This window comes from Schistocerca nitens, chromosome 2 (assembly GCF_023898315.1).
Source record: "Schistocerca nitens isolate TAMUIC-IGC-003100 chromosome 2, iqSchNite1.1, whole genome shotgun sequence".
NCBI classification, from domain to species: Eukaryota; Metazoa; Arthropoda; class Insecta; order Orthoptera; family Acrididae; genus Schistocerca; species Schistocerca nitens.
The window spans coordinates 769658802-769675043 of record NC_064615.1 but is presented as its reverse complement, the minus strand read 5'-3'; the positions used below and the strand labels follow the sequence as shown (position 1 = coordinate 769675043).

General features: G+C 40.9%; 1 protein-coding gene across 1 annotated transcript in view; it reads left to right on the top strand.

Annotated features, from left to right (window-relative positions):
• The first annotated feature begins 464 nt into the window (after positions 1-464).
• The window catches only part of LOC126237011 (ubiquitin conjugation factor E4 B), a 313737-nt gene continuing 297959 nt past the window's right edge, over positions 465-16242 (top strand). Inside the window, exons 1-3 of the mRNA XM_049946739.1 lie at positions 465-671; positions 899-1058; positions 15610-15669. Coding sequence (XP_049802696.1) covers positions 648-671; positions 899-1058; positions 15610-15669 — 244 coding nt within the window. The 5' untranslated portion in view covers positions 465-647. The remainder of the gene's footprint in view (positions 672-898; positions 1059-15609; positions 15670-16242) is intronic.

Here is a 16242-nt window from a genome sequence, read left to right as displayed (position 1 = left end):
CTATTAACTAGCCCTTTATTTGCTCCTAAAACGAAACATTCATCATTTATACACATACATTTGCAAGTGAATCCTGACGATACAGTTTAGTAACATGATGGTATATACCTCTCAGGATCCTTAGGAAACCTAAAAAAGACAGCTGTGGTGTCTTCTTCCTATTGCTGCTGCAATTTATTGCGCTACAAACGCTCCCGATGGTAAAAACCATTGTATAAATCAAAATAAACAATCACTATTCGCTTTCACGATCGCGCCGAACTCACAGTTCAACCTACCGGCCGCTTGGAGCGCTGCTGGCGCTGAAGGCAACAAAATCGAGGCGAAGTGTCGCGACTGTTATGTTAGACTGTGGTATCACCACGGATCCAGAGATGTTGCAACACCTCGAATACTGCTAGTCATGGCTGCCTTTGCAAGTTCACGCACCCAGATAAGACAATCGCTGACTACCAAACAGCTGTGTATGTGACGTCATGACGTGTGTGAGCGCATCAAAGTATCTTTGGTCTTCAAACGGTAGAGTGATTTGATGAATGCATTGTTTTCACAAAATCGGGTGTTTTTTATCTTTATACCTGGAGCGTTATTTTCGTATTACAGTTTTGTCGTAAACGTAAACAGTTGACCGTTATACATCCAACACAATGAGCGAGCTGAGCCAGGAAGAGGTACGAACGCGCAATTCATTGTGTTGTTATGCGCTTAATACTTCTATGTTTTACAGACGATACGCTAAATAGTGTGTGACATTGTCTTTTGTATCTGAGTATTATTTAATTATTTTACAAATGCATTTTTCGCCTGTTGATAAAAGTTGTTTGTTTGGTTTTAATTTTTTATCAACATATGCTTGTAAACATACAAGTGAGGTCTTTGACATGGTTCTGTGTGACAGATTCGGAAGAGGCGACTAGCAAGATTGGCGGTACTTGACACGAAGGCCTCTTCATCGTCTTCACCACCACAATCAGCTCAGCTAGCACCGCCCTCACCAAGCAAAGCAGTGCCGTCCACCCCTCCAACACCAGGCCCATCACAGAGTACAAGTGAACAAGGTTCTTATTACTATAATTACGTTTGGTTTCAGAATTTGTTGTTTAACCAACCGTTATGAAATATTTATACACTAGAGCATGTACAATAACAAGTTACAAGCTATATTTATATTAGTCCTTGACACACACTCAATGACCCTCACCCAAGATATTTAGAACATAGTATTCACACACACATACTTGTGAGTCCTGTTATTTATTAGAGACAGGCAGCATCATTTAAATGAACTTCTCTAACGAAAACCATATGACAGTGATAGTGTTTTCAAAGCATGAAAAAAAATGTAAAATTTTTTACAGTCCTGATTTCATAAAACAGTGTTGATTTTTACTTGTGTTAGTACATCTGACTATTATAGAGCATCTTTATGATTTGCTTAATGATTTGTTGATCTACAGTGTTAGTGCCACAACAATTTTTTACTTTCTGTCTTGTCATAGTAGTCAATTATTATATAGGCCCAGTTACCAATCAGTAACATAGTGATAAGAGGAAGTATAGGATTCATAGAGATGCACTTTAACAAATTCTTTGTATAAAACATAGTCACCAAGTCGTCTGTTCCGTAAGAAATATAAAATTTACCTCCTGTTGTATGCACTGAGTGGACAAAAGTGGGTAGGCTCAATTCTTATCAGGGGCAAGTTTATTCAGTTTTATTTCAGTTTTCATGGTGTACATTGTTGTTGTTCCTTTAATTATTTTGGTAAAGCTTGTTGTCGTTACCTACGCTCAAAACCTCTCTTTGTTCCTTTATCTTCTTGTCAACAATTGTTGTAGGAACACTGGCACTATGTCATAATAAAAGTGGTAAAATGAAAGACATAAGGGAAGAACATACATTTTTGCCATGCAGATGTTCTATTTTAAGTGATATTTGCCAGCAAAAGTCTAATAGAGAGAGGCTTTGCACAATGTCTATTAAACTTCAAAATTTTCAGTTTGTTAGTGTTGTATTCTAATGGTATTCCTGCATTCATAAAAAGTCACAATTATTAGCATTTCATTGCAAGATGTTGATGTTGCACTGTTAGCATGGCTCTTGTAGCAAGATGTCAAAAACAAGGTGAACACTTCGATGTACAGCAAACATTTTATATAGTCACAACAATTAAATATATGCAGCCTAGTTTTCATTATAGATGTTCTTAAAGGCACATTTAGTCTGGGTCGACAGAAGCATCTGACCTCACGTGTCGGCTTTGACACGTGACGTAAGGGTGTTGTGGTGTGTGACATCATGACAGCGCGGAGTTTGGTTTGTGAGTGTGGCGTGTTTGTAGATGTCGTCGTGGTTGTGGTTTGTTGTGCCCTCTGGTGGTATGTTCAGAGTTTTCGTTTGTTTGGTGTTTGGGCTCAGTTTGCTGTTGCTCAGTGTCGAGTATTGTTCGTGTGTTTTTGAAGTGGAATTCGTTTCAGTGAGTTAACGATTTTGTGGTTTTGTGTGAAGGTTAATGTAGTGATGATCGCTGTACGTCGTGTGGTATTGTTATTAAATTTAATCGGTTGTTGTTTTTTGTTCAGGAATGGATATGACAGATAAGATTGATAGTTCCCGTGTTAGGGCTATGATGGGGACACCCCTTTAGTGCTGATTAAGTTTCTGCAGCTTTTTGGCTTAATTGCCGAGGTGGTCAAATGCAGTGTTTGTCGTGCAGAAATGAAGTTGTCTAAATTTCCGGCCACTCGGACCAGGGACAGTTATATGTGGTGCTGTCAGAAAGACGACATATGGCGTTCCATACGGCGCGGTAACTGGTTCGAGAAGTCTAGGTTGGGCATGTGCGAGATTGTACTTATTATTTTTGTTATAGATCCCCACAGAGTTTTTGCGCGCATGAGACTGGTGTGAGTGAGAGGAGTGTGCTTGATTGGTATTCTTTTTGTCTTGAATTGTGTTCAGAATTTATTAAGTACAGGGTAAGCTGGTGGGGGGGGGGGGGGGTAGGGGCATGGGGTGGTTGTGGAGGTGGATGAGTCACAGTTTGGGAAAAGGAAGTATGGGAGGGGGAAGTCTGTGGCTGCTCTCTGGGTGTGGGGGGGTTCCGAATGTGTTTTTAGGGTCGTGGAAGGGAGGTCCAAGGCCGAATTAGTGGGGTTAATTGAGGAATATGTAGAGCCGGGGTCCACAATAGTTTCTGATGCTTTTTCTTTGTATAGGGGGTTGGGTGAGAGGGGATTTCATCATTTAGTAGTGAATCATAGCTTAGAGCTTAAGAATTATGAGACTGGGGCTTGTACCAATACAATAGAGGGGATGTGGGGGGCGGTTAAGTCAGTTCTTGGGAGGGGGAAGAGGCACTCTTCCAACCTTCAGTCTCATTTAGATTAGTACTGTTGGCGGAAGAGTGTCCCAGAGGGCTATTGTGTTGTTCGGGTTTTCTTAAGGCCTTTGAGTAAAATGTATAGGCCGAAAGTGGTTAGTTAGGGTGGTCTGGATAGGTGGGTGGGTGGCTGCGGCTCAGGGTGGGGTGGGTGGTTTATTTGGTGTTAGAGTATTTGTTAAGGGGGGGGGGGAGAGTGTGTTTGTTTGTGTTTAGTTGTGGAGGATCTATTTTGTTGAAGTTGTTGTTCAGTTGTAGTGTGTGATTGAGATTTTTTTATGTTGCATTTGGTTTTTGTTTGTAGGTGTTTTATTTTGGGGTGAGGGGGGAGGTTGGGTTGATTGGGGGTGGTTGAGGTGTGGGTGGGTCGGGTTTTTCTTTTGGTTGAGTATTTTTTCGTTGGTTTGTGTGTGTGTGTGTGTTTGTGTGTGTGTGTGTGTGTGGGTGCGCGCGCTTGTGGTGGCCAATCTAGTTTGAGGGGCTGGAACTTTTTTGTGGTAAGTTTTTATTTTTTTGTTTTTGGTGTGTGTGTGTCTTGTGTTGGGGTCTAGAGAAGTGTTTCATTGAAATTTGTGGCTGTGAAGGTTGGTATTGGTATTGGGAGATGTTTTTGAGTTACATAGGTAAAGGGAAGTGTTCGATCCTAACTGATGGGATTGGGAGCTGCTGTTGAGCTATATAGGTCGAGGGAAGTGTTCGATCCCAATGTTTGGCGGAGTATGTTGGTTTTTGTAATGGGATATGGGATTGGGAGTTGCTGTTGTGCTAATATAGGTCAAGGGAAGTGTTCGATCCCAATTTATGGGATCGGGAGCTGCTGTAGATCTATATGGGTCAAGGGAAGTGTATGATTCCAGATGATATTGTGTTTTGGGGTATTTGGGGAGTTTTGTGATGTCGATTTTTTGCGTGCTTTTTTATGTGGGTGGGTGTCTAAATTTGTATATATTTAGTTTGTCCCCACCCAAAAACCCCCAATTTCTCGCGCTTGTCCGGTTAGGGTCATTAGGCTTTTTGTGGCATGTGTGTGTGTTTGTTTTTCGATGTATTTTCGTCTTTATAATGTGTACGTAACAACTTTATATGCGCCGTATTGGAATTGCCATTTATGGTCGTTTCCGCCATATTTGTGACGTCATGGGTCAAAGCAGACGGGTGGGATCTGACACTTCCGTATTTCCAGTGAACAACATGATACCACACCAATAGACATGTGATGTCATTAATGTGATATAAATACAGGGCTCAATACATGACCAATGTATAATATCACTATCAGCATGAAAACTTTAGCAAAATAAAGAAACTTTAACAAAATAAAGACTGATACGCTATCAGGATCTCCATAGGAATGAGAGATTTTGAATAAGGGTTTTCGTGAAGAATGACTGTTATAACTTGCTGCATTGAGGGGTGGGGGAGAGGAGGAGGAGGAAGAGAGAGAGAGAGAGAGAGAGAGAGAGAGAGAGAGAGAGAGAGAGAGAGAGACACGGAAGGGAGGGGAGAATTTCAAAGGTCAAAGCAATATGGCAATGTTGAGACTTAACTACACTTACTGTCTCCACATAGTGCTATATAGGTCTAGTATACAGCATTATGTAAACCACTATTCCCATGAATGGTTGCCTGTATAGTTCCAGTAAGTGACACAGTTTGTAAGGTCTTGCCCAAAAGAACTAAATGATATATGGTATATTGTAAACAGAATGCACATATGTCATCTTATCAGGGACATATAAACAAAAACACTGCAGATGCCATCTTCTTAACATATGATATCACACTTCAAAGAATATATCTGTAGTTCCCTAGATATAACAGACATTGCTGTTAATAATCTGACAGTTTAGGTTACTTAACTTGAATGATCTGTTTATGTTATTCAAAAGAACAAGCCAAGTCCATAATCAGCAGTAGCAACACCACACTACACACACAGTCTATTTGTCACAATGTTCTGATAAAAGTTAGATCTTGGGCTAGACTATAGATTAGTGTGCCGTCACAACCAAAATTCCAAAGAGGTCCAATATCAGGAGTGGTGATGTCAGCATTAACTGTTAGGTGTGGTAGGAATGCAAGAGGCATTGGCAGCTGATTTGAATTAGCAGCAAGAGAATACATGTCACACGTTTTGTTCCATAGTAATCCTAACCTATGTTGTACATTCAGCACGTCTTAATTTTGGCACTAAAACATGTCTCTTGTTTTCTCAACCTTCCCATTGGCTGGGTGAAACTGACAGATTACCAAGTTCCAGACAGTACTGGGAAGTACTTATCAGCAACTTCATTATTATAACATTTCTAAATTTCATTGAAGTTTTAAGGCTGAAAATATTGAGTTTTTGGACAAAGTGCTTCTTCTGATTTAAGAAAATACTCTAATACACAGTGGATGCTTACATTGTCCTGTCGCTGCAGCATGACTACAGTGAGGGGCTGAGTCAAGTGACATGGGTGAGAGGATAAAGGAGACGAGGATAGGTGGGGTGCGTGGAAAGAAAGGAGGGACTGGCAACAAAGGAGTATGATAGAGTTGTGGCAGCAGTGAGCCTGCCCTATTGTAGACAGAGGGGTAGAACAACGAGAGAGAGAAAGTGTGGAGAGAAAAGTGTGAGTATAGATCAGTGGAGTGAAATGGATGGTTCAAGGACTGAAGTGGAGATGAATGTGGGACAATGGCTGTGGAGATTGAAGCCAGGAGAACCGTTAGACCAAAGGATGTGGGATCCTTGGCATCTATATTATTCAGAGAACCTGATATTGGCAGGGAGGGAAAACATGTGCTTAACCACACATTCTGCCACTGGGGGGGGGGGGGGGGGTAGTAAACATTCCTCTTGGCTGTTCATTCACCTGGACAATGTTTTGGTGGGCATAACCAAATAACAGAATATGCCTACGTTAAAGAAGAGTTGATGCATAATATGACTGTTATCATAGATTACCTTCTCAGATATACCCCTGCATGACTGGAATATAAGGTTTTCAGGGTTTTTAGGACTGGTCTTGTATATGGGTGTATCACAGAGATACCACCTACGTTGCAAGGCATTGAAAGTTGATGTAGCATTAAACATGGACCTGATTATTTTGTAGATTGGTCGTGTGTGTCATAACTACTGTGGAAAAGATTTTAAGAAGAGTGTTCCTCATTCCAGTGCATGATGAAAGATAGCCTAAATTAAGTTGTTCCAGTCTAGGGTGATACTGTGTTCTACACTCGCCTTTCTTCCGCACACCAAATGGCAAATCATGCTGCTGAGTACAACATGCTCATTTCAGTGGCTACTTCACAACCTGCACTGTGTGTGTCCCTCTCTGTGCTAATACCAACTTCTCTGAATTACGCATATGGCAGATTTCCTTGCAACACATCTTTTTGTTCAGTGATAATCCTCATTGCAATCTCCCCTGGCCCCAGGCCTGCATCAATCTCCACCCCATCCCCGTGCCTTCCAGTAAACTGCAGTCACACTTTTCTTTCCTCATGTCTCCCTTCTTTTCCTAAGTTATATGCCCCCCCCCCCCTTTCCTTTCCCAAACCATAGATTTAGGTTTTCATAAATCACCTAAAGCAAATGGCGGGATGGGTCTTTTGGAGAGCATGCAGTGAATGTCCTTTCCCAGTCCCGGTATCCACTCCATCCAAGCTCACCTCTAACCCAGTCAGGTTGCAGTGATGGGACATTTGTGTGTGTGCTAGATCAGACACAAAGAATGACTTTGTTCAGAAGTTCAGTGCCATTTTCAGTCCTTCTTATGTGCTTCGCAGTTATTCAATGGCTTTACTGTATAATGAGTGGTTATTTGTAATTCAATCAGCAATGTGCAATGTTCTTGCAATTTTTAGTGTCATGTGAGTATATCAGGATGGGAGCTTGTGAAGTGGCTTGTCCAGCTCGTAGACCTGGATCCTGAGAATACAAGATGGGAATATTTTCAGATAACTGAATGAGAAATGGATGAGGAACTCTGATAAATAACTGAGAGTCAACGAGTATGTTGGTTAGGAAACTACTGTTGGGTCCCATGGGGCACTAACATGCTGACTATGTTGTGCAATCCTGTGTGTACCCTACGCAGCTAACCGCCACGAGAAATCGTGTCCTGTTCCAGGGCAGAGTAACGCAGGTCCAGCATCCGAGGCAGACTAAATATCTCCAACAGCATCAGCAGCACCAATTACAAAGGCTCACATGTCACATCTCCCACGCGGTCACACTCTGCCCTCGTGACTTCTGTTCCTTCCAGAAGCTTGTCGACAGACAGTCACGTAGTCTCCTGCTTCCTAGCACCTCTGCTGATTTAGGTCACCCTTCTACATGAATACATAGTGCAACATTACAACTCGGCTACTGATTCTTTAGTCTCTTACCCGACTCATTCGTGACAAATTTTACTAATTTATAAAGAGAATGGTGTTAACCCCTTAATCAACCACTTTTCTGAAGGAGAAATGTTCAAAAATTTTCAATTTTCTTTTTGGCAGTGTTATGTACACCTTTCTGGAATATATTTTGATGCATTTTGAAATTGTGGCTTATTTGTTGTACTTTTTGAAATATGTGACAAATGAGTATGGGTGTAATATTAGCTAGAGTATCTTGTGCTGTGAGAAACACTGCAGTTATTACTGCGCAAGTGTCCATCTATTTTATTTGCGTTATTTTTGTTTATTGTTAATGGATTTTATACTGTGTGTTATTTCCTGAAGCAAGATGTTACGGAAAAAAAAATTATCAAAGACTTCACAACAAAAATAGTGTTTCATTCAGAACATGTTTCCCATCAGGAAGCAGACTTTACACCCCATGGCTGGATTTGAAATATTCTCAGTTGGTGGAATGGTTTGCAGGAAATGTCATGCTGTGAGCCAAAATTGTTATGGCATTTGAGAGGGTGTTGACGTTTTTCCTTACAAATTTTTCCATAAGGTTTATTGAGAACTTCATATGGGTCATGCTCCTCCTGATTGTAATCAGATTCCATACTGTCCCGGCCAGAACTTACTCTGCTATCCAAGTCAAAGCTGCACACTGTCGAACAGTAACTACTACAATTGTACCCAGTGCTTGCGGCAAACAACAACCCAATAATGTTTCTATGATAATCACACATTTGCATCGCTACTTTGACAAAGAAAGTTGTAGTACAGTTACCTCAGGTCCCTTACGTTGATGCAGAACGATAACTCACTAAATTGCACAAAAATTGATGCAAATGACATACTCACACACCACATATGGAAGAGAAGGAACTGCAGACAGAAAAATTGCAAGAAATTAAAGGAAGATGTGCATACAGGTTAACACAGGATGTTGCTTTGCAGCAAATCAGCCTGCCCGAGATAGTCAGGCAAGGAGTTAAATATGGTGAAAATGTTGCACTGGCAATGCTAAACCAATTTCATTAGTACATTCATCATTACACAATGTGGACTGTATCCCATACTGTTATTGTGGCCATCCATAATGGGTATGGACAAAGAAACTAACTTTCAGTTATCCACATGAGACAAATAAACTGAGCCTCCTTGATGCCTTCTAATTTCCCTTCTCATGAATATGTGATACAGATTAAAATGGTATCTAGATTAAAATTTAAAATCTTGTATTTCCACAAAGATACGTTTAATGTGCAGAGTTGAGTGATGTACAGGATAGTATAGAAATGGGACATATCACAAGTACAAACTGATAGTCTTCAGCTCCCATCCCTCTTTTTAGTGTGAAGCCATAAACACTAAATGATGGCATGCATAGTGGTTCGGTGGATTGTTTTCTAATAGTTTAATGGGTTTTCTTGTAGTTAATAGTATCAGCAAAAACAGTTTGCAGTATTTGTTCATAAAGTGGTATGTGACAGGGTCAGTTATGAATGCACAGTCAACATTGATGCCTTCCTACACCTGCTGTGACCACAGAAATTCAGCCTTGGTATTATGCAATGCCATCTTGAAATGTCAGTTGCAACAGTTGCACAGGTCTTGGAGTGCTACAAAATGATGATAAGAATAGAAGGCAAAACATGTTAATTAGTTTACAAGACTAATTCAAACAATTTTGAATGGCTTATTGGATTTGCTGTTGTAGTTCTGTTGGGATGAAGACAGATTCCATTGGTCTAAAGACTACCAGATATTGGTCAGTAGTTAACACTTCCATGGTTCATGAGAATCAAGTCCACAAGGGCGTAATTGGTGTTGAGGTGAGCTGTATCTGCAATTCTTACTGTTGGTTCCATGATTTTGTAGTCAACTGTGAACACTGGTGTGTATATGGGAGTATCAGAGAAATTTGAACACAGTTGTGATTCTATGGCTGCCCATTCACTAACTTTCAACATTACATATGAGTAAATCACACACACACACCCAAAAGGGAACTACGGAACGTAAATGTGGCAGGTCACGTGGAGCCGATATGGACTGAAGACTTAACGGTGGTGGTGGTGGTGGTGGTGGTGGTGATGGTGTGTTATTGGAGCTGAATATTTGGTAACACTTTTCTGTACCATAGCTCAGATTCTAAGTTAGGCTGCAAAGTAATAACATGAATTGTAATTATCAGAAGCAGATTAACTAGAATTACCGAATAGTTAAAGTAGTTACTCAGAACACAGTCAGTATTTAGAAGCTATGTACACATCATAGGTAACAGTTGTATTGTCAGTTCCACTGGTCAAAGCACAATGCTTGTATAGTCATATTATTTTTATTGCTGTGTGATTAGAAATAAGTATAGGACAAGCCACGTCTTAGTAGAAAATGGTTGCAGTTACCATGATCACCACAGATATTTTGTTGACATTTATATCTTTGAGGCAGACTGACATTACAAGCTTTGAAATACAGTATTCAGAATGAAATGTTGAAATTGACCCTACAAAGTTGTGCTAAGAAGTAACCCGTTTGTTTTTTGGGTGCTGTAAATCAGTTGCAGACAGGCCCGTTTGAGTCCATGGGGTTATCAGTTTTTGAGGAGACTGTACGTTAAGGTTGGGAAAAAAATTGTAGCTTTATTCTGCAGCAACAAAGACGTAAACCTCACTCCATTCATAAAGGTGCTGCACTGTTTCTGAGTAAAAATAAGATGATTTGACATTCAGGTTAATTCCAAGATTGCAATAGAAACAAATGAAGTGTGCTCCAGACATGTTCCTCGTTGAAATGATTCATATTCATTACAATTTTAAACATGCTTTTTTCCTAGCTCTCAGACAGCCACCATTAAGCCCAGTTATTTTTAACTTGGTGTGGTCTGATAATTTAAATTCATCCTGCTCCTGCCTTAGTTGTTCTGCAACGACTATGCAGCTTAAGCTTCAGCATTGTATAAGATGTTGTTTGTGATATAACATTCACTTTTAGCAATTACTGTTTTATTCACTATTGCAGTTGCAGCATTTGTGGCATTTTGAAGCAGTAACAAAGCATAATACAGGGTGTTTCAAAAATGACCGGTATATTTGAAACGGCAATAAAAACTAAACGAGCAGCGATAGAAATACACCGTTTGTTGCAATATGCTTGGGACAACAGTACATTTTCAGGCAGACAAACTTTCGAAATTACAGTAGTTACAATTTTCAACAACAGATGGCGCTGCGGTCTGGGAAACTCTATAGTACGATATTTTCCACATATCCACCATGCGTAGCAATAATATGGCGTAGTCTCTGAATGAAATTACCCGAAACCTTTGACAACGTGTCTGGCGGAATGGCTTCACATGCAGATGAGATGTACTGCTTCAGCTGTTCAATTGTTTCTGGATTCTGGCGGTACACCTGGTCTTTCAAGTGTCCCCACAGAAAGAAGTCACAGGGGTTCATGTCTGGCGAATAGGGAGGCCAATCCACGCCGCCTCCTGTATGTTTCGGATAGCCCAAAGCAATCACACGATCATCGAAATATTCATTCAGGAAATTAAAGACGTCGGCCGTGCGATGTGGCCGGGCACCATCTTGCATAAACCACGAGGTGTTCGCAGTGTCGTCTAAGGCAGTTTGTACCGCCACAAATTCATGAAGAATGTCCAGATAGCGTGATGCAGTAATCGTTTCGGATCTGAAAAATGGGCCAATGATTCCTTTGGAAGAAATGGCGGCCCAGACCAGTATTGTTTGAGGATGCAGGGACGATGGGACTGCAACATGGGGCTTTTCGGTTCCCCATATGCGCCAGTTCTGTTTATTGACGAAGCTGTCCAGGTAAAAATAAGCTTCGTCAGTAAACCAAATGCTGCCCACATGCATATCGCCGTCATCAATCCTGTGCACTATATCGTTAGCGAATGTCTCTCGTGCAGCAATGGTAGCGGCGCTGAGGGGTTGTATGGATAGAGGTGTAAACTCTGGCGCATGAGACGATACGTGGACGTTGGCGTCATTTGGACCGCAGCTGCAACACGGCGAACGGAAACCCGAGGCCGCTGTTGGATCACCTGCTGCACTAGCTGCGCGTTGCCCTCTGTGGTTGCCGTACGCGGTCGCCCTACCTTTCCAGCACGTTCATCCGTCACGTTCCCAGTCCGTTGAAATTTTTCAAACAGATCCTTTATTGTATCGCTTTTCGGTCCTTTGGTTACATTAATCCTCCGTTGAAAACTTCGTCTTGTTGCAACAACACTGTGTTCTAGGCGGTGGAATTCCAACACCAGAAAAATCCTCTGTTCTAAGGAATAAACCATGTTGTCTACAGCACACTTGCACGTTGTGAACAGCACACGCTTACAGCAGAAAGACGACGTACAGAATGGCGCACCCACAGACTGCGTTGTCTTCTATATCTTTCACATCACTTGCAGCGCCATCTGTTTTTGAAAATTGTAACTACTGTAATTTCGAAAGTTTGTCTGCCTGAAAATGTACTTTTGTCCCAAGCATATTGCAACAAACGGTGTATTTCTATCGCTGCTCGTTTAGTTTTTATTGCCGTTTCAAATATACCGGTCATTTTTGAAACACCCTGTACAATGTGCTGAGGAAAAGATTTTCTAATATGTGTTTCTCACAATGTTATATTCTGCTTAAAAGCATTAACAGCTAAAAGAGAATATGAAAACATTTAAAAAATTATAGCTATGGATACACACTACCAGAAATTAATTGTGTAAGGTTTCTGGAGACTACTGGAAAATGTTATTAATTGTCTCTTCTAAGGAGATGGTAGATCATACATTAACATTAATCTTGTATATTACATATTGTTTCTGACATTTAATAGTATTGTTCTACGCAAGGCAATATTTATCCATCTCTGTGTCTCTCTTTACTTAGGTGTGACAGTAATTAAGACATTGTACTGACATTCAGAAGGCAGGCTGAAACTCCCATCCAGACATCATGTATTTGGTGTTCTATAGTTTTCCCTTAATTGTGCACGTTTTGAAAGTGACAAGGCCAACACCCTTCCTGCCCTAGTCCAGGCTTGTTCTCTGTCTGTCTCTACTAAATGAGTCAGTGAGGTTTTAAATCCTAATTATATCTCCCCCCCCCCCCCCCCCCCATCTGTGTGCTAAGTATCCTCTACCATCTGGTTTACATTATTGTTCTTGTCTTCACAGTTTTCTGCACTCTACTGCATCTTCCAGTGTGAAGTTATATGTTGCTGGATTCTGTAACAGATGTCTTACTTATACAGGGGGAAGCATTATTACCACAAATCTCAAAATGTCCTTGATCAATTTACTTGCCATTTTTACGTGATACTCTAATAAACATTTGGACGGATGTAGACTGTACATTTTTGTAAAATATAATTATATATCTAATACATGAAGAGGAAATGTTACAAAAAATCTGGAAAAGATATTGGTGCATTCACTTCACATTTTGACACGATACTCTGTTGAATATTCAGATGGAAATGGACATAGAGAGGGGCGAGGAGGTTATGCATAGTGCAATAGGAGAAATAGCAGATGTACAGAAAGAAAGAGAGAGAGCGGGAAGAGAGGAGAATTTGGGATAGAGTGGAGGGGGCAAGGGCTGTAGGAAGTATGTGCAATTGCCATACATATTTAGCAACATACTAACTTATCGGGATTAGTAGTGCTCTAGCTCTTAATTTGTGTGCTCCTGATATCTGTAACTTCAATATAAATGGTTTAATACGCTGGTTCTATACAAGCAACTACTGAAATGCAACAATAAAAGAAAATTGGAGTACATAAACAGTGAATAATGAAACAACAGAGTAAGACTGGCAGTGAAGTATGCTATGTATAGTAAACAATGAAAATAACCAATTTTTGATAATATTTCTGGAATCTCTAAATGCCTTTTTCCAATTAAATTTCACATGGTCCTGTTCTGAATCCCATGCCACTTTCCTTGTCATTGATCTCATCCTTACCAAAGGCCAGCTACACACTTCTGTCCACATTAAACCTACTAAAAAACAACAGTACGTACATTTTGACAGTTGCCATCCTTTCCATGTCAAACATTCCCTCCCATACAGCCTCGGCATTTGGGGCAAACATATTTTTTCGTGTGCAGACTGTTTACTGCAGTACACCACCATTCTCACCTCAGCCTTCACTGGATGTAATTACCCACCAGCCTAGTTCAAAAGCAGAGTTCCTGGGCCATCACATCCAATTCTAGTATTTCTGATCCCTCCAAAAAACAGCTTTGGAGCTCACCACTTGTCACTGAATATTATCCTGGTCTTGAATGTAATAATCAGCTGCTTCAACAAGCCCATGACTTCCTAAAAACATACCCTGAAATTATCCATTCTGTCTGAAATTTTGCCCACCACACCTTCGAAAGCTTTTCATCACCCTACTAGGTCCGCATATCCTTGTCAGACCCTATGGTACTTCTGCACTCATCTCCCTACACTTTGGCTCCTACCTTTGTGACTCTGTCCACTGCAGGACTTGCCCAATGCAACCTCCTACTGCCACTTGTACCAGGCCTGTAACTAGCAAGACACACATTATCAAAAGGAGAGCCACCTGTGGAACAATATGTTACGTAAACACTGTTTGGCCATTTACATTGGCCTGACTACCACCCAGTTATGCATTAGGATGAATAGGCATAGGCAAAGGGCGAATACTGGCAACACACAGTATCTTGTCGCAGAGCATGCTCTACAACATGCCTGTTGTGACTTTGGTGCCTGTTCCACCACACGTACAATGTGGATTCTTCCCCCAGATTCCAGGTTCTCAGAACTCTGCAGGTGGGAACTAGTGCTACAACATGTCCTTGGTTCTCGCCGCTTGGCCCTAATTTACGTTAATTCCTTCCGTCTCACCATTTCTCCACAGTAACTACTCCTTTCCTCACTCCATTTTAGTTTTCTATATCTTTCATTCTCTGACCTGTCTATTTTTTGCTGTCTCCCCTCCCACCTCTGTTACATACATTGCACTTTTCACTCTTACCATCTCATGCACAACGTTTTGGCAGCAATTTCTGCCCTCCATATTACCTTGCCTTCCACTTTTAGGCTCTCAGGTTCCCAACAATCAGTCTTTCCTTCTCATCCCGCCCGATAAGTCTCACCCGACCCAGTGTTCCGGGTGACTTTTCTGAACTCTACCCCTTTTCCTAAGCCTCTCCAATCCTTTTCCTGTATCTCTCTTCCTCCCTCTTCAGCTCGAAGAAGGGCCCACTGTCTCCGAAAGCTTGCATAAGTTAAACCTGTGTGTGTGTGTGTGTGTGTGTGTGTGTGTGTGTGTGTGTGTGTGTGTGTGTGTGTGTGTTTTTTCTCCTGCTACCGGTGAACAGATATTTGTTAGCAGTATATAGTAAGGCGTAGGTTTTTATGCGACCAGCAGCACAGACCAAAAGCAGCTGTGGGGCAGAAGCAAACAATGGGAAGGAGTGCTTCTTGTCTCACCCGTCAGAGGCATTCTTATAAACTGAATTTTCACATTCTGGAAACAGTCTCGCAGGCTGTGGCTAAGCCATGTCTCTGCAGTAGCCTTGCTTCCAGGAGTGCTAGCCCTGCAAGGTGTACAGGAGATCTGTGAAGTGTGGAAAGTTAGAGATGAGATATTGGCAGAAGTAAAGCTGTGAGGGTGGGTCATAAGTTGTGGTTGGATAGATCAATCGGTAGAGGACACGCCCACAAAAGGCAAAGGTCCCAAGTTAAAGTTCCAGTCTGGCATAAAGTTTCAGTCTGTCGGGAAGTTTCAATAATTTTATATTTTGAATTTGTTGTTTGACATTTCTCATCTAATAAGTATTTTTGTAACTAGTTGCAGGTGTGAACCAAGGAGCTTCATGTTCATCACCATCAAAATCTGGTAGTGCAGAACGTAAGTAGCATAGACATTATCCGTTATGTTTTCATGTACTAACATGAACATCTAACAGTAGAAACATTCTTGTTCAGTTGGCACATGTAGTATTAGTTAGAAATGCAAATTCGCTGGGAAAGCATTGTTTTCAGCTATTTTATTTATTTATTTGTTTATTTATGTATTATGAAATATGTGTATGGGAATTACATCATCTGTCATGAATTACTCAAGGACTGAAACTACTTCTGTCTGTAAAAAAATATCTGGGTATTGCAGTATACTTATGGCCACCAATGTTTCTTGAAGGCTGCTTGGTCTCATTGATGAAAATGAATCTTTTGCAAAAATATGGATAACTCTTTAATAGAGAATATGATCTCAATTATCTTTGTAAGTAATGATGCTAGGAAGTATGGATGAGAGCTGTCCTGTACTCCCAATACTGACAGACATAGTTTCCAGGAAGAACAGTTTATTTCAGTGCCCACCAAATAGTTGCTTGGTATTTCAGGTTGAATGAAAATATTGGTAGAGAATAAGACAGTGCAAAGGGTGACTACTATGGACCGGTTGGGGGAGCCCTTTTAT